The sequence below is a fragment of the Musa acuminata genome, chromosome BXJ3-11 (assembly GCF_036884655.1).
Source record: "Musa acuminata AAA Group cultivar baxijiao chromosome BXJ3-11, Cavendish_Baxijiao_AAA, whole genome shotgun sequence".
Taxonomy (NCBI): Eukaryota; Viridiplantae; Streptophyta; class Magnoliopsida; order Zingiberales; family Musaceae; genus Musa; species Musa acuminata.
In genome coordinates this window covers 28,478,171-28,499,028 of record NC_088359.1, presented here as the reverse complement: position 1 = coordinate 28,499,028, position 20,858 = coordinate 28,478,171, and the positions used below count along the sequence as shown (strand labels likewise).

General features: G+C 42.0%; 3 protein-coding genes across 6 annotated transcripts; all 3 read right to left on the bottom strand.

The window, feature by feature from the left end:
- Positions 1 to 233: 233 nt before the first annotated feature.
- Positions 234 to 1,520, bottom strand: LOC135652886 (protein SRC2-like). Its single transcript, XM_065174200.1, has one exon. It carries the CDS (start codon positions 1,430 to 1,432, stop codon positions 431 to 433), a length of 1,002 nt encoding a protein of 333 aa, XP_065030272.1. The 5' UTR covers positions 1,433 to 1,520; the 3' UTR covers positions 234 to 430.
- Positions 1,521 to 11,211: 9,691 nt separating this feature from the next.
- Positions 11,212 to 11,777, bottom strand: LOC135652887 (putative glutaredoxin-C14). Its single transcript, XM_065174201.1, has one exon. It carries the CDS (start codon positions 11,705 to 11,707, stop codon positions 11,396 to 11,398), a length of 312 nt encoding a protein of 103 aa, XP_065030273.1. The 5' UTR covers positions 11,708 to 11,777; the 3' UTR covers positions 11,212 to 11,395.
- A 2,725-nt stretch (positions 11,778 to 14,502) lies between these two features.
- LOC135653417 (lipase-like) lies at positions 14,503 to 19,809 on the bottom strand. Of its 4 annotated transcripts, none has more exons than XM_065175377.1 (10): positions 19,495 to 19,809; positions 19,164 to 19,283; positions 18,852 to 18,917; positions 18,688 to 18,735; positions 18,517 to 18,584; positions 17,104 to 17,176; positions 16,853 to 17,014; positions 15,865 to 16,059; positions 14,980 to 15,068; positions 14,503 to 14,886 (listed from the first exon to the last, which is right to left on the bottom strand). In XM_065175377.1, exons 2-10 carry the CDS (start codon positions 19,233 to 19,235, stop codon positions 14,691 to 14,693), a joined length of 969 nt encoding a protein of 322 aa, XP_065031449.1. In that variant the 5' UTR covers positions 19,236 to 19,283; positions 19,495 to 19,809; the 3' UTR covers positions 14,503 to 14,690. The 4 variants fall into 4 exon arrangements, with proteins under 4 accessions (XP_065031449.1, XP_065031448.1, XP_065031452.1 ...); XM_065175376.1 differs by having other exon boundaries at positions 19,164 to 19,243; XM_065175380.1 differs by lacking the exon at positions 19,164 to 19,283 and having other exon boundaries at positions 19,495 to 19,808.
- Between the last annotated feature and the right edge of the window lie 1,049 nt (positions 19,810 to 20,858).

Here is a 20,858-nt window from a genome sequence, read left to right as displayed (position 1 = left end):
TCGAAATGTCCTCGTGAGCAGTTTGGGCATGTAAACATAAGCTTCCCTTCCGAATGTATGATCGTATAATTTGGTTGTGGACAAACGAAAGCCAAATCTCTGTTGGAAGAACTCGAACAAATTGATGCCTTTCCATGAGCCATGTCTCGAATATCAAAATTGATCAAATCATGTCCAAAATTATGCCCTTTGTTCGACTAAGAGCTCGTGACCAATCCAAAAACAAGCACCAATGAATCAATCAAATCGATTGAGCCCAGGAATAGAAGCAAACAAGTATTATACAAGAGAAAGATGGACCGATCCCTAAGTTGGTCCACGGCGCCCCTTTATTAACGAGAACACTTCAAACTGTCACCAAAAACAACCCGAAGACGAGCATCAGATGTAGAACGCGATGCCATATCTATCGACGCTCAGAGAAGAAGGCTTAGAAGTCGAAACCGCCGCCGTCGTCGAAGCCCGCATCGTATCCCGAGTCGTACGCCGCCGCGTCCGACACCATATCCCCGATGAGAAGGCCGCCGAGGGCGCCGCCCAGGAGCCCCGCGCCCAGCCCTGCTCCGAACTTGTTCTTCTTCGGCGGCTTCGCCGGGGGTACCGCGCTGTACCCGTACCCGGCCGGCGGGGGTGGGTACCCGTAACCCCCCGGAGGAGGCGCGTAGCCGTACTGCGGCGGTGGGTACCCGTATCCGGCCGGAGGAGGCGCGTATCCATACTGCTGGGGCGGGGGGTAGGGAGGGTAGCCCCCCGGTGGCGGGTAGGGACCAGACGGGCCCGGTGGTGGGTAGGCGGTTGCAGGCTCCCCGGTCTTCGAGTCTTTAGCTGGCGGAGGAAGCGTGGAGTTGCTGGTCCCCGGGTAGGGGTAGGCCGTGACGGGCTCCCCGACTTTTGAGTCATTTCCCGGCGGAGGGTACGCCGTGACGGAATCGGCGGGCTTGGATTCAGCTCCCGGGGCGGGAAAGCCTGCAGGCGGGTACGCGACGGTCGGCGCCGCGGCCGCGTGGTCGGCAGCGGGGGAATCGAGGAACCTGAAGGAGAGATTGAGGACGCCCTTAGGCTTGCCGGAGGAGGGTTTACGGACCTGATAGCTCACGAACTGCGGGGCAGACGACGAGGAAGGGGGCTGGAGCTCCTTGAGGGGGACGTGGACCTCACCGACGTCGCGGTCGCCGAGGGCGCGCTCGGATCGGAGGAGGACGTGGAGGACTAGGCGGGCGGCGGCATCAGGATCGGCGGGGACGGAGAAACGGAGGATGACGTTCCAGGAGGGGTTCTTGCCGCAATTCTTGTCTGTCGGGGTGCGCTGCGAGGATCGAGGCTCGCCAGCAATGGAGACGACGGCGTACACGTCCATCTTGGAGAAGATGTTGACGTCATTGAGATCATTGGCGGATATCATCGTCACCTCCATCGTCCTATACGCCGCCATGACCGATCGATCGTAGCTCCAAACTCCTCCTCCTCTTCTTCCCAGATTCCAAGATTTCGACCTCTAGGAAGACATAATAGGTTGAAGGAAGGCGGTGGGTGTCATTTATATCGGGAAGAATGTGGCGGTAGGCGCAGCGTTATTTCCGAAACGCAGATCGCTTTATTTAGGTGCAGAGATTACAGCCATTTTGGATAATGGTATATCTTTATTGCCCCAAAGCACCGATCCCCGTAATTGCCTCCGCGTGCACCTCTTGGGGACCACCCGTACCCCGCATGTGGGCTCACGTCGTTTTGCGGGGTGTCGGGTGGGTGCGAACGGTACGTACACAATTGGGAGACGACTATTTTTAGGAACCATTAATGGAGATGATTCACTAGCACGCGCATTGTACGCGACAAATTACAGGCGATAATATGTTATTATTATTAGTAATTAGATAAAAAGAAGGAAAAGGTAGGATGTCATAATAAAGTCTTGTAATTGATTGACTGGGCTTCGAGTCGGTCATGTTGCATCCATTCATTAATAGTGACAGGGTTCGGTTGCGGTTTGAGACTGGAATCGATCATGATTTGAGTTTGATATGAATCATTTGTGCAAGAGTTGGACCGAATGGTGGATGAAGATTGCTAAGGTGGAGAAAAGAGCTCTTAGAAAGGCTTTAAGTTGGAGAGAACGAAGCTAACACGGCCCATCAACGGCCCTGGGTTTGGTCCATACGTCTTTGATCCGGTCACCGCAAGTAACAGTAAGCAACCCGCAGCGGGATGATTTTAGGACGATTTATTTTTTTCGAAGGTATTTTATCCCCGAAATGACCGAAGGTAAGCTCACGAAGCGGTTCCTGTATCGCAATAGTCCCTTGAGTCTGATCACCGCGAAGGAATGATTTTATGATCGTTTAATTTTTCTTAAAGCATTTGATCGAACCAGCGGCTCGAGGTAAGATCACGCGACGGTCCATGCACCGCAGTTAACCGTCAGAGTATGGTCACCGCGAATGAGACTAAGTCTCCGTAGAGTTGGACGATTTTCCTTAAAAATTATTTTTTTTGGGGGCCGTTCAACCTCCTCGTGGCAGGGGGTAAGATCACCTTGACACATCGGACCTTACGCCCTCTCTGCTGCTCCCCCTCGTCAAAACCCCACCTTCTCTGCTTCACCTCCCACTTGCTCGCCCCAAAGGACGGACGAGGATCGGGTCGCGGAGAAGTTGTCCATCGACCTCGCGGAGATTAAGGAAGAAGTAGGGTTTGAATTCTCGAGAAACTGGAGCCGAATGCTTGCACGAACAACTGGTTTCTCGAAAGGTTCTATTTTGGTGCCCTGGACCATTCGTTCAATGTCGGGAAATGGTATTGCGATCTCATTCAATTATATCTTTAGGTTGTACCATCTCTATCCTATATGCATAATACTGTGGTTTTGATAAAATAACAATTTTGATTGAAATTACATCCTTTGAGGTGATGAGAATGGACAGCTGCCGTCATGCAATTTCTTTTGAGTTTCTTCAGTGACTTTTAGCTATTAGTCTAATTGCTATTTGGTCAGAAACAAACATGACCTGGCTCAGAAATTTTTCTTGCTAGGTGGGATGAATCATTCAAGTTTATCTAGAATAATGGAATTGTAACCTTTTAATTTGAGAGTTCTGGTTGCTGATGATGTATTTATGTCCTGCTGCCTTGAGCATGTATTTTATCAAACTGTTTATACTTGTCCTTTTTCTTGAATTTTTTTGAAATGTAAAGTGTAGTAATGCTATTCTTCTTATGGGATTTCATTTGCAGGTAAAGGAACATATTTGAGGTTTTCTATGCGGGAACTTTATGCTCTAATGCATTTATCTGTTAATTCACCACAAATTGAACAAGGAACATGAATGATCGTCTGACCTGCTAATTTCGCTATATTTTAGCAGTAAGCTTGAATATGTGGCTGATCCTAATCCAACTAAGGCGATTTGCGTCAAAATTGGCTCAAGCTAACCTCAAACTCTATTGATCTTTCAGGACACAGTCTTGGTCAATAGCAGTTGATTCTGAGAGGTGGTTGCTGATCTTGATCACTGCTAATACCAGGATGATATAGGACAACATTGGACAAAACAAGTTGCTACAGTCAATGAAGTTCTTCCTCAAATCTGGCAGCTTTTAAAGAGTTAACAAATGCTATCAGTGAGCACAAGGCAATTACATTTATGTTTTCTTGAACTCTTAGGAGAGTGGAAATGGTAGGGATGGTATGAACCATGTAAGCAGCAGTTGCTGCAGGGTTTCGCAGTCACCCCAGGCACACCCCTTTCTGTGGAAATTTAAATGGAAAAAATGCTTGCATCTGCTACTATCTCCTTGAACAAATGGGATGATGATGCAGAAGGGATTGACTTGCTATATTGTTGTCCATACAAAACCAAAATCTAAAGTAGGATAGCTGCAGATGCAGAGGATGACTTGAAAGAAACTAGTGATGGACATGCAATATTCTCTTCAAGTCAGGACAGGAGTCAAATCAGAAATATGAGCAGAATCATCATCCTTTTAGAAAGAAGCCCCCAGAAGCTGATTCCAGAAAAAGTTGTTTTCAGGTATGGATGTTTTCCCTGAGCCTGTATGTCCCGAATCCCCCTTCCTAACTTTCCTTCCTCTTATCCCTGGCTGATGGGTACCTTCAAAAGATGCAAGCTCATGCAGGATGAGGGAATAAGACCTATCCATTTGTCACCATCACTTGTTATCTAGTCTGATGCCACAATCCGACATTGCATTCCACCAAGCTTCATTTGTTGTTATCTGTTGATACAGTTCTTGCTAGAGCTGGCATTGCATATTCTCAACTGTGGTATGCGAGTGAAATTCAGGTAAATCTTTTCTCTCTCCCAACTTAGTGGAGAGGACATGGAGAATGAGTTTGTTCAAGACCAATAAACTCGTGACCTGCCTTTGTCTCATAAATTTATTTTTTCAAAACAGGCCTATGCTTTTCCTTTAATATATTCTGTTAGATAACTTTTTTCTCTCCAGTCATTTGAAAGTAATAAAAGGTATCTAGAGTAAAAAATAGAAGATTACTGTTCATAGTCCCTTTTTACCATTGCCAATCCCCTGAAATATTATTTTGCTATTTACAGTCCCAATATTACCGATTTCACCCCTTTTTTTCTTTTTTTTTTACTTCCCCAGTGCCCAACCCCCCTTGACATCGTTCTGTCACGAATGGTCATCGCGCACTCGCAACAACTTCGTTCAATGAACCATTCGTTGCTTTTACATGTTTATACAGATATATGATAGTATGTTTTGCTTTGGTTTTATGTGTTATTGCTTGAAAAATGCAAGCAATGATAGTTCGCAGCACTGTAGTGTGACTGCTCGTCGCATCGGGCCAAACTGCCCCAAAATGGCTATGTTTTCACATGCCACGACCTATTTTTTGCAGACCGCAACCTCACGCGAAATGTCAGCCATCTCAACACCTTGGAACCTCCCTGGTGGCACCTGGTAGGATGGGGCTTCGAGATAGTGTTGGGCGTTGAACAATCTTCACAAGTTCGTACGTTAACCTGACGGGAACTTGCCTTCGTGCCCGACACCCAGTGAGTAGTTGTTTACGGACTTGCAACTATTCGTTCAATCTTCTAAAGTCCTTATTTTTTCCTTCTTCTCTTTTCTCTCTTGTACTCAAGGTGCTTGCTGAATTGCTTGTAAAGCTTCCCTCTTCGCGAGACGTCGAGACTTGTCCATCGTTCATTTTCAAACTAATCAACATTTTGTTTTATAGATCCTTCGGGACCTGTACGAGGTTGCGACTAGACTGACCCTTTGTGGATACATATATCGCAAGGGTGCCTCATGACTTAGGCAATCCCAGCTAAGTCCGAGAAGTTAGCGCAAGGGTACTCCGCGACTTAAGTAACTTTAGCTAAATCCGTGACTTTACCGCAAGGGTGCCTCACGACTTAAGCAATTCCAGCTAAGTCCATGACATTGTGGTATTAAAGCGGGCAAGCAATTCGAGCAAGCAACAAAGAAACTTCGTAATCTCACCATGGCAAAGCATCGTGGCAAATCGAGCAAAACGGGGCAAATCGGATCATTGCCCCAAACAGCCGCAAGTGGGCTGCAAGTGCAAATGCGCTCTCATGCTGTTGGAGCCGCTCAGGAGGAGCGTGTCAGTGAATATAACGAGCGAGAAGTTGGCTACTCTTTACAAGCGGAAGAGGTGTAATCTGGAGCGCCAACAAGGAAGAAAAGCCACAAAGAGAGACTCACAATGGTGGAAACCCGCTTGGATGTTCTTGAAGTGAGCTTGGAGGAACTCTACCAAGGCCAAAGAAGGCTTCTTGAGGTAGAGAGCTCGCAAGAAGAAGTGAAATCTCGAAACGATAAGGTCGAGTCCCTAGTCGATCGACTGACAGAATACACCAAAGACTCCATGCAACCTCTGCACGAAGTCGTGGTGGAACTCACTTCTAAAGTGATAACACTCATAAGGGCACTAAATGCGGGAGAGAGCAACACCCGCGTTGCGCCACCACAAAACTTGAGGACACCTGAGCCCCATTGCTATGGAGGTGCTAAGGACGCAAAGGAGCTCGAGAATTTCTTATTTGACATGGAACAGTACTTTCGAGCTACAAGGTCCGATTCTGAAGATACTAAAGTTTCAATAGCAACTATGTATATAAATGGGGATGCAAAACTTTAATGGCGAATCTGTTAGGAGGAGATCCAACAAGGTCGGTGTCAAGTGGACACATGGAGGACTTGAAGCGGGAGTTGAGAACTCAGTTCCTACCCAAGAACACAAACTTTATCGTAAGAAGGAAGCTGAGACAACTCCACCAAAGTACTTCCATTCGGGATTACGTGAAGCAATTTTCCACAATGAAGCTGGACATACAAGATATGTCCGAAAAGGATAAGCTATTCAGCTTCCTTGATGGCCTGAAGTTATAGCACAATAGGAACTGTATCGAAGGAATGTTGCCAATGTGATTGGGGCAATTGCAGCCGCGAAAAGGCTCACTGACTTTGTTTCCTAGGAGGACTTGGGGAAAAAGAAATAATATTCAGGAAATCGCCCATTGAAATGTTCTCGAGGGAAGGAGTTCGGGGATGAACAGAGAAAGAAGAGTTCCCACAAAGGGCCAAGCTCAAAAGGCAAGGCCCCAAAACCTGGCGAATGCTTCTTCTGCGGAGGACCACACATGGTGAGGGAGTGCCCACAGAAACAAGCACTCAATACCTTAACAACTTCAATCTACCCCCCCAAATCAGACAAATGTAAGGTCGTTGCTTTTAGTTCGAGTAGTTTGGAATCCAGCAGCAACGACGAGGAGTCGCAAGGACCCCAGATGGAAGTAATGCGTTTGTTGAAGGCATTGCAGGGTCAAGTGGGGGAGGACATGAAGTCAAAGTCACAGAATGCAGGGAACAGCGAGCTGATGTACATGGACATCAAGCTCAATGGCCAAACAACTCATGCAATGGTGGACACGAGCGCTACCCACAACTTTATTGTCGATCGAGAAGCAAAGTGACTTGGGCTGATATTGGAGAAGAACCTAATTCGGATGAAGGCGGTGAACTCGGAGGCCAAGTGGATCTTCGGGCTGGCCAAGGGAGTCCCCATTAAGATCGGAACATAGAGCGGGTGCATAAAAATGATGGCGTTGCCACTCAACAACTTCCAAGTGATTCTCGGAATAGAGTTCATGCATGCAGCGAAGTTGATACCAATGTCGTTCCTAAACTCCCTATGTTTGATGGGAGGGGATGACCCCTGCGTGGTTCCCGTCTCTCAGAGAGGAACCAAGGAACCCCAACAGATATCGACATTACAATTGAAGAAAAGGGTACGAAAAGGAAAATTAACCTTCGTGGCTGTTGTGAAGTTAGTGCCACTCAACGAGGAGGCCATTCATGAACCTGCTGTGGTGGCGAACGTTCTGAAGGAGTTCACAGATGTTATGCCACCCGAGTTGTCGAAAACTCTATCGCCACGCAAAGGCGTGGATCATCATATATTAAGTCGGAGCCGGGAGTGAAGCCTCCAATGAGACCACCATACCGTATGTCCCCTCCAGAATTGGCGGAGCTCAAAAAGTAGTTAGACGAACTGCTAAGCAGTAGTCTCATCCGTAGTTCCAAAGCATCATTCGAAGCTCCAGTTCACTTCTAAAAAACCAGATGGGAGCCTCCGACTATGCATCGACTATCGGGCCCTCAACAAGGTGATGGTGAAGAACAAGTATCTCATCCCGCTTATCGTGGACTTGTTCGATCAACTGGGCAAAGTAAAGTATTTCTTCAAACTCAACCTTCGGTCGGGGTACTGGTAGGTGCACATTGCGGAAGGCAACGAAGTGAAGATTACCTGTGTGACCATGTATGAAGCATTTGAGTTCTTGGTGATGCCTTTTAGATTAACCAACGCTCCAGCCACATTCTGCACTCTTATGAACCAACTATTCAAAGAGTATTTGGACAAGTTTATGGTCGTCTACTTGGATAATGTCATCGTTTACAGCCAAACGCTCGAGGAGCACGTCGAGCACCTTCGGATAATTTTCAAGGTTCTTAGGGAGAACACTTTGTTCATGAAAAGGGAGAAGTACTACTTTGCTCAGACATATAACTTATTCTTAGGGCATCAAATCGGTGACAGTTCCATTTGGATGGACAAATCAAAGGTGCAAGCTGTGGTGGAATAGTGAACTCCAAAGAAGGCGTTAGAGCTGAGATCCTTCGTTGGTTTCATCAACTACTGTTGGCGCTTCATAGCTGGGTTTTCGAAGGTTGCAGCTCCACTGACGAAGTTGCTGAAGGAGCAGCCTTGGCGATGGTTCGACAAATGTAAAGTGTCATTCCAAGATCTAAAGGCTACTGTGTTGGAAGAACCGATACTCAAATTGTCGGACTATGAGAAGCCCTTCGAAGTCCATACAAATGCTTCATACTTCACTATTGGGGGAGTACTAATACAGAAGGGTCACTCGGTGGCCTATGAGAGCTGTAAGCTCAACGAGACCGAGCGACGGTATCCGATGCACGAGAAGGAGATGACAGTGGTGGTCCACTATCTACGAGTTTTGCGACACTACCTTCTTAGATCGCGAATTGTGCTGAGGACGAACAACATCGCTTTGAGTTACTTTTAAACTCAAAAGAAACTGTCCCCAAAACAAGCACGATGGCAGGACTTCCTAGCTGAGGTTGACATAGCAATGAAGTACAAGCCCGGAAGAGCAAATATCATGGCCGATGCATTGAGCCGGAAAGTAGAGATGGTGAATGCCATACAGTTGGAGGGCAGAGGCCAAACAAGTCAGTTGCACTCCAACTTCCTTTCCAGAATCAGGGATGGACTGCACAATGATCCTCAAGCAGTAACCCTGATACAACTAATCAAAGAAGGCAAGGCATGATAATTTTGGATTCAGGAGGGACTCGTTTACGCAAAAGGGAATAGAGTTTATGTTCCTCAAGTGGACAATTTGAGGCGTGAACTCTTGAGAGAGTATCACGATTCCCTTTGGGCTGGACATCCAGGCATCCACCGATATTGGCTCTTGTGGAGAGGGTCTTTTATTGGCCAAAGATGGGGAGGAATATGTTTGAACGTGCCTTGCTTACTAACAAGATAAGGTGGAGCAGCAGAAGCCGGTAGGACTTTTGGAGTCGTTGCCCGTACTAGAAAGGCCGTGGGAGAGCATTTCCTTGGACTTCATATCAAACTTGCCGACGGTAGGGGGACTTGGGTCGATACTCGTGGTGGTCGATCGGTTTTCGAAGTATGCAACATTCATTACTGCACCCCTACACTGTTCAGCAGAGGAGGCAGCCAAGTTGATGATGAAGAATGTGGTGAAGTATTAGGGAGTCCCACACAATAGCATCAGTGATCGAGATGCTTAGTTCTTGGGACGATTTTGGACCGAGCTCTTTAAATTGCTAGGGTCTAAGTTGTATTCTCCATAAGCCTCCGCCCCTAGACGGATGGCCAAACTGAAAGAATAAACTCGCTCCTTGCACAATATCTTCGGCACTACGTGAGTGCCAACCAATGAGATTTGGTGAAGCTGTTGGACATAGCCCAATTCTCCTACAACTTGCAACGGAGTTCTGCATTCAACAAGAGCCCCTTCGAGATCATTACAGGACAATAACTATCAACTCATCACACCTTGGCTATCGGTTATACAGGGAATAGTCTGTCAGCATATCACTTTGTAAAAGAATGACACCGAAATACAGATATTGCACGGACTTATTTGGAGAAGGCGACCAAAAAGATGAAGAAGTGGGCAGACTTGGGAAGGCGACTGTAGGAGTTCAAAGTCGGTGATTTGGTGTTGGTGAAACTCCAACCAACATCACTCCAGTTCTTTAGACACAAAGTGCATAAAGGATTGGTGTACAAGTATGAAGAGTCATTCCTAATTATCAGTAGGGTAGGCAATGCTTCCTACAAGTTGCAACTGCCAACGTGGCTCAAAATTCATAATGTTTTTCACGCCAACAACTTGAAAGCCTACCACTAAGATCCGCAAGATGCTTCTCTAAGTGTTTCAACTCAGCTACTGCCCACCAGAGCCTCCTATGAAAACCGAGTTGAAACCATTTTAGCATATCGCAAGACGAAGCTACCCAATGGAGCTGAGCAGACCGAGTACTCGGTGAAGTGGCAAAAGCTTCCCCGGACCGAAGCCAGTTAGGAGCCAAAAGACGCCCTATAACATGAAGAAGAAGCTATCAAAGTCTTCCAGCACGCGTCGACGAGGGCGTCGACAGTTTAAGTGGGGGAGAATGTCACGAACGGTCATCGTGCACCTGCAACAACTTCGTTCAACGAATCGTTCATTGCTTTTGTATGCTTGTACAGATACATGTCAACATATTTTGCCTTGGTTTTGTGTTTTTGTTTGGAAAATGCAAGCAATGATAGTTTGCAGCGCTATAGTGTGACCGCTCGTCGCGTCAGGCCAAACTGCCCCAAAATGGTTATGTTTTTACGTGTCACGACCTATTTTCTGCAGACCATAGCCTCACGCGAAACATCAGCCATTTCAGCACCTTGGAACCCCTCGAGTAGCGCCAGGGGGGATGGGGCTTCAGGGTAGTGTCGGGCATTGAACAATCTTCACAAGTTCGCATGTTAACTTGACAGAAACTTGCCTTCGCGGCCGACACGCGGTGAGCAGTTGTTTGTGGATGCATTTATCGCAAGGACGCCTCTTGACTTAGGCAATTCCAGCTAAGTCCGAGAAGTTGGTGCAAGGGTGCTCCACGACTTAGGCAACTTCAGCTAAGTCTATGACTTTGCCACAAGGGTGCCTCATGACTTAGGCAATTCCAGCTAAGTCCATGACAATCCTCCGAGGAGGAGGAGGAAGAAGAAGAGGAGAAGAGGGAAGAAGAAGAAGAGGAGGAGAAGAAGGAAGAAGGAGAAGACGAGGAGGAAAAAAGGGTATTTAATTCCATTTGCAAAGGGACAGTTTAAAAATATTAAAAATTTTAAAAAGGGGATTGTAAATTGTAAAGAGGGGTTGCAAATAGTAATATTCAAGAAATATACTAACGTCTACTTGATTCTGTGTTGTTAGATTGCAGAATTCATGAAGTCAAATTGGCATCAGTTTTTGCTTTAAAGGATCCACCATCTCCCTCTATTGGGTCTGATATCAAAAGTTTTGTGGTCATATGGCAACTTAGTTATTTACAACTCAGGCTCACAAGCATAATGCAGAAGAAAGAAGAACCACTCTCTAAGAGAACTCTTAACCAATATTCATTATAGTGTCAAAGGTACATGGTGTATGATCTGTAACGAGTTTGTACACATAAAGTCATACTCTATAGTTTATTTTCACACATCGCATTTCGTATTAGATAATCTTTTTGTCTACTTCTCATATAAAGCTGATTCTTATCAGAGTGCAGAATTCACTATCTATACCCAAAGAGCACCTGCCTCACGAAGAAGAGGGACCAGTTTACCACCAAGGTGCAGTGACATGATCCTGTCTGTGGATCCAACCAGCTTGCCGCCAATGAATACTACTGGCACCGGCGGATTACGCCCCACAAGCCTGGCAAGAGCCCTCTCCATCTCTCTCCCCCTTGGGTCCTCGTCGAGCTCATGGATGGTGGCATTGACACCAAGGTCATGGAAGAGGCTCAAAACAGTATGGCACATGCAGCATGAGCTCAAGCTGAAGACTACCACTGCTCGTTGTGATGCCATCTTCATCACCTTGTCCATTTTATCTCACCAAGAAAATGCAACTGATATGTGGATCTCAAGTCCTTGATCAAGGGATGTGGTTGCTGAAGAGCCAAACTAAATGCTTAAGACCTGGTATGTATTGGTCTTCCTCTCCTCCTGTGTGGCTTGCTTATATAGAGCCAAAAAGATCATTGTTTCACAACACTACAAGGATTGCAGCCAAAAGGGAGCATATGTTCCTTTGGATATGGTCTGCATGCCTGGAGCACTCTCTTATCATGGCATGGACGGTGACCCTCGTTGTCATTCACTTCAGTTGTGTATTCCACTTGGTACTATTTTGTGATTTGGATAATGTCAGATTTCTTCCTGGCTGTGGTCACAGATGCGCTGTGCACTATGGAATATCTGGGAGGCTGTCAGTGCTACCAATTTTTTGACGCTAGAAGTTCTCTGCATTTTTGAAAAGTCCAAGTCCGCTCTTGGATGGGTAGGCCAGCATGAGATGCTGACTTCTTCCGTCAGATTCTCATTTCTAAAGTCTGAGAAAAACCGAGAAGTTTCAAGACACTGAAACATGTACTGAGTTGCCATTGCAAGAGCTTGAAGTTTTTAGCAGTTTGCAGAGAGTATGGCTCGAATAGCCTCACAATGTTGATGGACAAAGTGGAGAACAAACTGAAGCCACTTAATCGTCACTCCAATCAAGTCAATAGCAGAACACAGATTTTTCTGTCCTTCAACAGTGAAACTGTAAATTGCCTCAGAAAGTCAAAGAGCATCGATATCAGTTTTAGGCTGATTTGTCACATAGGTATCCAGCTCATGATCAGCCTTTATCTGCTTCAGTTACATTGTTTATCTATGATCTGGATGGTAGATTCATGCTACATATCATGGTGGATAGACAAGAGAAGACTTGCAAATTATGGATATAGATATGAACATACCACGGAGTCTCTCCTGTGGCATCTCTTTGGGTCAAGCTTCTTTACACTGTCCAAAATTATCCATCAATTGCTGGTCCATGAAAAAAGAATCATGATACCACATCCATATGAAAGAAACAAGCAGTGTGGTGCTGCAGTGAGACATGGAGAATCAGGTGCATTTCAGTGGAGACGTCATCCTCTGTGAAGGGAGAGTTGATTCCAATTGCTAGTGGGGACTGCAGAACCTTAAGGCTGCACCATATATAACATCGAAGGACATGTTCCACACTGCCTCACAGGCTTATCCTTTCTCTACTCTTTTGGCAGGATCAAAAGGTCCCAAGTGGAAACCGAGCCACCAATGTTGCTTGTATTCATTTTACTTCATCTGCAGATCACCACATCGGCAACGATATTTTTGATGCTGCAACATATTCATTTTCTTCAACTGATTGTTGTATAATGCAGAGAGTTCTCTGTACTAGCAGTCAGTGAATAATATGCATGTAAACCTGGGGTTAAATGCAGCTCATATCACTTGCCTTCATGTCACCAAATCAGGTAGAAAAGCAGAATGAGTTTCATGGTATTCTTATGCATCTTCCTCTTCACACAGATGAGATTTGCCTCATGCTAGGTTTTCTGATTTCAGGTTCAATATCAGCAAGATGGAGCATCTTGTTGAAATGCAAATTGTTATTTGGAATCTCTAACAAGCAGTTGATTCATAATTCAGATATATAAGATGCATCCAGATAAAAGCTCGTCTATCCAGATGCTTATAGCGATCGCTCTTAAATTCGAGCATTCAATTCTCGGAACATAATGGTTTAAGTGCTTTAAAGAACTATTTGCAGTGCATTTGAAGTTAATATTTGGATATTTATGCTAGGAGAAGAAATTGATAATGTGCATTCTTGCCACTTACAGTATCATACACTTGATTAAAGGAAGTTTTATTTCTCAATGGCTCTTCTTTGTTTCTGAAATGCACAAATTAGCTTTGAGGACACTGCTATGTGTCTTGTTTTCTTCTTCCTATTGTAATTAGAAACATATGTTTATTACATAGATTTAGGCTTGGGCATGCCCCTTTCTTCTAGGTGGCCCTTCTTTCTGTTCTGATGCTAATTGAAACTGATAGTGACCTTTGAGAACTTGAAGAGACAAATGTGGCCCCTGAAGAGAATCCATTTCCACATGGTAAGTTTTGGATCTTTTTTTTGTATTGTGTGTGAAGGTATCCTTATGCAACATGACCAATACCAGGCTCTAATTAAGACAAAGGTTGCAGAAGCTTGTATCCAATTCCATGCACTCACTGTGAGGAAGATACTCTCATTATCTCTTGCAATGAATTGGGATATGTAGTTGGCATGGAATGACAAATCTACACCGCGAAGCAAACCGATGGATGCCACCCGATCAAGACATGGTGCTCTTGCTTGGATGGTCTAATCCATTTGAAGTCATCGAGTCATGGAGGACTACTTTGTGTAGGTGGTAAATTCATCAAACACTTTCTTACATTGTTCATCTATAAAATACATGTGCCATACTTGTTGACTTTCTCTGATGATTAGAGTGTCTTTTGGCATGATCAAGACTCCATTGATAGTGTGTGAAGGTAGGTGATTGGTGAAACAAAGACATGCAACTTTCTTGCAGAATCCATGTGGAAAACTAGCTAAGAACACAAAGCATCAAAATCATGTTACGTTTGTTCGAAAAATGCAAACCATCACAAGTTTATGTCTGAAATTACAGCTGGAAGATAAAAAGGAGAAAAAGATGGAACAAACAATCGACAATTGGCATTCATTATAAAGCACAAACGCTGCAGAAACAAACCTCTCGATCGAACCTGCATTACTCGAAGCAAGCTTTCGAACAATCAAATAAAGGCACGAGCAAATGATGGAGAGAATTTATTCAATCAAGAACAAATAATTTTTAGGATGTGTGCATATATACATTCTTGAATCAATACGAAAAGAAAAAGAAGAAATTACACCATATACGATATATACATGCATTTCATCCTCAAAATAAAGAGAGGATCACGACAGAGAACTGCCACTTTGTATTTATAGTACAAGAGAATTAAGTTCAACAAATGATGGAGAAAGATGATCCTTTGATAGCATAATATTACCACTGTCATCTACATGGTACCGTGTGGTGCTAGTATTCATAACGATTTTGCAAGATCCCAAAGAATCAGCCTGTAAATCGATGTCATAATATTTGAGATGGTCCGCTATGCTGTTCCCGGAAACAGATCTGTCAAGGAAGAATTGTTGTAAGCATCGGAACAGAGAGGCAACGGTAGTCTTTTTAAATTAAATCAAAATTGGTACAAGAATTCAAATATACCTGCTACAAGAAGGGTCTTCTCCAGATCCATCACAGATCTTCTCAACTGAGTATACAAGGCTTTCTACTTCAATGTCTTGGAGCCAAACCTGAAATTCTTTTTGGAATGTAACATGCTGCCTTTTTAACAATGTAACAAAGAATCACATTTAACTAGAATTTTTTAACAAGTGATTATCCTGATTAAGGTTGTAAGCGAATCAGAATTGGAACGGAGAGGGATCCACTTGGAACAGATCCAAATAGAGAATTCTATAATCAATTTAATGAGGCTTTAATTAGTCTATCCAATGGTCTAATAATATTTGTCGATAGACCACAGTTCTATAGCAGGGTTTAGACCCAGTTAAACACAAGCCTTTTTAATTACTATTTCCATGGAAAAGACTTTCAAGGAAATAGTACATAAACCCACGAATCAATTTAGTATTTCTGATCAAGGCATCAAGCCAAAAGCCTGAATTTGTTTAGCCCAAAGTAACCAAGCTGCAAAGAAAGGCTCTTCACATGTTGGATGAATTGATCTTCGACCCAACCTGACCCTGATAAGTTGCACAACCATACCTATGATCCATGTAATAGGTAGCTGTAATGCAAAACATATACACCACTCCTTGAAAGGTAAAATAGAATCGGGGAATGTAATTGACTAGTTTCTGTTGCTACAGAAGCAAACAATTCATTGTGGGGATTGATGACTCATTGATCTATGTAACGACTATGAAATAAATTGGCATAAGGTCATGGACCACAATTGGAGGCAACATTCAAACTAGCAGCTGACATTCAAAGATCTCTCTGTGTTTTCTTCAGGTTGAAGTATAAAATCATGTTTTAGCTACAGTTTACAAGCTCTACAAGCACAAATTTAAGGACAGTTGTTACCTCTCTTGCAAAGTGATGGTATGTCTTTCGTTGAAAACGGGAATAATATGGCGGTAAGTGTGGCACAATGTCATTTGCATGAGTCACACGAACTGTATGCGGTACATGTCTGATGAAATAATTGGAAAAAGCAGCATTGCCTATACGAGGCTGTCCAAATGTCACGAGCTGAATGTCTTCTATTCCATGTTTAATCTACAAGGAGATAACAAAATTATGTTCCTTATACATTCTAAGAATGATGAAAAAATCACAATTGCATGGCATCTATAACAAAATTATGTTCCTTATACATCATTCCAAGAAGTAATGATGGCAGTGTCATAATTGAATTACACATAATCTAACAATAGCCAAAAATTCCATGTCACATCCATGAAATAGAATCATAAAATAGGTCCAAATTTAACTACAAGTGTAGAGGAAAAGAAATAATCATAGATGGCATGAATATTGTTTACAGGCCTTTAAAGAAAAAAAAAAATCAACGAAATAATCTACAGTGTTAATTTTGTTAATACAATCTCAATTTAAAACTCAGGTGCTGAAATTTTACATAGACGATGTCAAGGATCCCAGTACTTTTACATAGCTAATCTGTTTCGGATTAGATGAAATAGAACTTTTAAAAAGATCTACATAATACAAAATAGAATATTGTGGTACGGTTGAATGTATATTTAGATTTTTTTATGCAACAGGATGAAACCATGCTGACCCACAATGAGTAGCAACCAACCCTTCTAACTTAACCCAGATAATTACTGCTCTAGTTAGTATATCATAGTCCTACTTTTTTTTTTAATCCTTGGCAGATAAGACTATGTACCTAAATATAAAAAAGCAGATAAAGGTGTTGGTAGATAATGTGTACTTCTAGTATTTAGGTCAATCAGATAATCAGTCTCCATGATAAGTGAAGGAAAAATCAGCACAAAAGTGTTGATCAACATAAACAAAATAAAAACATAAAGTTGACGAACATTACAGTAAGATCAAGTGCACAAAAGGAAGCTAGAGCCCCTCCCATTGAATGCCCTGTAACCAAAATGTGGACGTTTCCATATGCCTCCCTAGCCCTTTGAACAGCATTTAGGATCCCATGACGCAGAGTAGTGTTATGGTAAGCAGAATAAAACCCATGGTGCACCTATAACAACGCAAACAAAGCATATTATTAAGTTCAAATATGTTCATTCTGTCAATAAATTCTTTCTAAGAAGTAAGAAGTTTACAGACCATTGCATCTGGCATGCCAGGGTAGTTAAGATCCAGCTGCTTCCAGAACAAGTCTTCAATCCAATTACGTATGCTGTCAAAATATAGCAAGACAATTGGTCCATTCATAGACAGATATGCAGGCATTTCAGAAAACTATGTGGACATCTAATTTTTGCCATCAGATATAGAGACAAATCAAAAAATTATCACACAATAAATAAAATATAAAAATGTTTGCCATGAATTAGTAATAATAGTTAACAAAATTTGTTTGGAATTACTAGTAAACTGGCATTCACATACAGGGATCCATAAAACAGACAGAAAGTGGGAAAAAAGAAAACCAAGCGGCAACTGTATGAAATTATGGATCTTGAAAAGGAAACTAATAACCACCCAATGACCATTGCCTTAAAACAGATATAACACTGACCATGCAGAAGATAACAAAAGATTTATTGCAAAATCAAAATGTTAAAATTTTAACTTAAATAAGAAATACATTAACCTCAAAAAACAAGTTGGAAACCATAATAGAGCACATCTATTTTATGCATGCCATGGTACGTAATACAGACGAGCTAATTAATTCCAATATTTCACTAAAAAATTGTAAAGATAATTAATTTGTTATGATGAGACAGTATTATGTGTAAATTTCTAGTTAATACCAAACTATATCTTCAATATACAACAAGGTTTGGAAGCGAGAAGTGCAGGCAAGACAAGATGATGGCAAGGAATTCTTGTTCTGAATTAATCACCATGACACAAGCTTCTGATTCGGAATGCAGCAACTCATTCTAAGTCCTAATTGCAGTACAAAGCCGATGCAATCCTATGATTATTTAGCTTGTGTTATTAGTTTATAAACCAAGATGCTTGTGGCTATGTACATGTTAAATAGACACCAGTTTATGGCAATTATGATTTCAAATTTCAAATTCAATATCCAAGGTAAGAGCTTGATTGTACCACGTGTCCACCAGAGACATGCAATGCATACCAATTAGGCACATGGCAACAAAGGCATGAAAAATGACAAGTAAATTGTCTGCTAAATATCAATCAAAATGCATATTCTAGGAATCAGAACATTCACCTAAACGAAAAGTACATGTGGATGGAAATAGTAAGGGTCTCAGTAGTTAATTCTAGTTTCTTGATTTTATGACCTGCCTCCATATTTGGGTACCAAGTTTCACTGGAACTAAATCTAGGCATCCTAGTCGTTAGACAAGTTGGTACAGTTTATTAGCTTGGCTACCATATGTATAGTTTGACAACTGCATTCTTTAATTAAAGGCAACTAATATTACAATTGCCCTTAAGCTGCATCAATACTGCTAGTTCCAGGTCCAAGAATTTCTGCTCACACATTTTCGTTATTGCTGTCATATACATATAGTAAAAGGTTTTTTCTTGCTTCACCTGTGTTCTTGTGTGCCTCTGAAAGCAATAATAATGGAATTCAGATCAGGAGAAACTCCAACAAATGCCTGCATAAATAGTACAAACACAAAAGTCTTGGAACTTAAGGAGATGCATTAAGCTGACAATCACGGAAACTGGTCAAAATAGAGACGAAAAAAAGAATTGGACCTGTAAACAGTTCTGGACATCAACAATAAGCTCTATCATCTCGAATCCCTGAAACAAGACAAAGGCATCCAGGATTTGAGGATCCATTCCAGTCATTATTGGAAAAGGACACCACCCTTAACATTCACAGATACATTGATTTGAATCCCTGAAAACTTTCATACCTTTGTCAGACCATTACATCTTGAGCAAGTCCATGTAAAAAGTTCTGTTAAATCTGTCATATAGACCTACAACATGCAGAGAGACGGACAGAGTAATGTTTTTCTCCAACCAAATATAAAGAAACCGATTCTTCTGAAGACCAACTTTGATGTTGTAAAGGGAATAAAAGTGCGTAATCTGATTAAGAAGGAAAAAGTTTGATATGAAGCCATTCTCAAAACAAGTAAATGCAAGTTGCGCTTGTATCAAGATCCTCAGCCACAATAACGATTAATGAATTGTCAACCAGTGCAGGGTGAGGCCAGACTCACAGCAGACGCATATTCGACGAGAATCTTGACGATAGTTTGATTGTAGACAGGGCCTTCAACCTCATGCTTCATCTTAATTACTGTACACCATAGATAAAAAGGATCAAGAACCTAGGAACCCTATACAAAAAGCATTTATCATTCATCAAGATTCGCATGTTCCACAATCTGCTTCTTTTCAGGCACAAAACAAAAACTTTCTTGCCACAAAGCAAATGAACCCATGCAGAGATGTAAATTCCGCCATGGTTCTTGCAAGAACTTTTCGCTTTCGAAGGTATCCTAATCTCGGGGATAAGAAATTCAGGATCGGTATACGGAGCATGATTACCTCTTCCTCCTGAAACGACGAATAATCCGATCAAAACCAAGACCTTGACCAACAGCCATCGTCCCATGACCTTCGAAGGATTCGAAACCCTAAGCGACAAAATTCCCGCACGAACCGAGCCTCCTTCGCGGCTTCTCCAATTCGTTGTTGGATATCAGAAGACGACGAGAAGTAAAACTTACGGTCCCCGAAGAAAGGGGCGCATAACGGATGGCGAATCGTGCAAGAATCGATGTTTTCGGGGAGCGGAGAGGTGAAGGAGAGATGGATTCTTAGGGGAAATCAACGATCGCTCGGGAAGGAAAAGAGAGCCGCGGAGAGGCTGGATATTAATTAAGGGTGAAACGCGGCTGCCGGAAACGGGAAACGCAACTGCGTGTGACTTGGAATAAGGTTGAGTGGCTTGGGTGTTTGCCACGTAAGATGATGCTTCTAAATCGAACCATTACACGTGTATTTTTAATATTTTTTCCTTCTATCTTATCATTATTTTTGTTGATGGTTAGTTGAGCAAGCCATCTCAAATGAATTATTTAATTAAAAAACAAATAATATAAATTTAAGAAATAATAAATTCTAAATTTTAACATGAAATTATTATTTAAAAAATAAAATAATTTAAAGTACATACAAAATAAATTTCAGATATTTATATTTTACATATTTTAATTTAATACAATATTAATATAATCAACATACAACATTTCAAAATATTAATATAATCATAAAATAAACTAAAAATTTTGAGGAAAGAAAACAAAACTACCTAAAAGTCTCTGAAAAAAAGATAACCTTAAGAGTCTTATTACACTCTTTTTTGAAACAATGTACTCAGTTAAAGCTTAATTTTTTAAAACCAAATAATACTCACACAATCAAAATATTAATGTTGAAAATTTATATATACATAAATATTATTATTTAAAACAAGAACTTGAGTTATAATTTATAATTTTAATAATTTATAATTTTATTTTTTTAGTAATTTGATTCATATAAAAAAATCAACTCTAAAGAGAGAACTAGAAAAAATAAATAAATAAAAGAGAGGTATCTTAAAAACTTGAAAAGTAGAGACGTTCTGTAGAAAATAAAATAAAACGCAAACAAAATATTTAAGAAGTATTTAATAGGGGCATCGTATTAGTTAGTGTATTTTTATACGTCTTTAGTTCAAGTCCACATGCGAAGGTTATATACATATGTCATGTACATAATTTTAATATTTTTAATATAATAAAAAATTATTTATTTAGGCGGCCGAGAAAGAACCTCTGATTACGTGGCAATCATCCAACCCACCCATCGCAAGCCCCTTACTAAATTTTCATCACCTCCTTAGATCGAGAAGGGACAACCATCAG

What these genes read in the sequence shown, in the direction of transcription:
- LOC135652887 (XM_065174201.1), bottom strand. Translation starts at nt 11,707, where the DNA reads ATGGACAAGGTGATGAAGATGGCATCACAACGAGCAGTGGTAGTCTTC.
- LOC135652886 (XM_065174200.1), bottom strand. Translation starts at nt 1,432, where the DNA reads ATGGCGGCGTATAGGACGATGGAGGTGACGATGATATCCGCCAATGAT.
- LOC135653417 (XM_065175376.1), bottom strand. Translation starts at nt 19,561, where the DNA reads ATGGGACGATGGCTGTTGGTCAAGGTCTTGGTTTTGATCGGATTATTC. An exon ending in TCGTCGAATATGCGTCTGCT is followed by an intron (nt 18,918 to 19,163) that starts GTGAGTCTGGCC and finishes TGCATGTTGTAG; the next exon opens with GTCTATATGACAGATTTAAC. An exon ending in AGAGGCACACAAGAACACAG is followed by an intron (nt 17,177 to 18,516) that starts GTGAAGCAAGAA and finishes ATATTTTGACAG; the next exon opens with CATACGTAATTGGATTGAAG.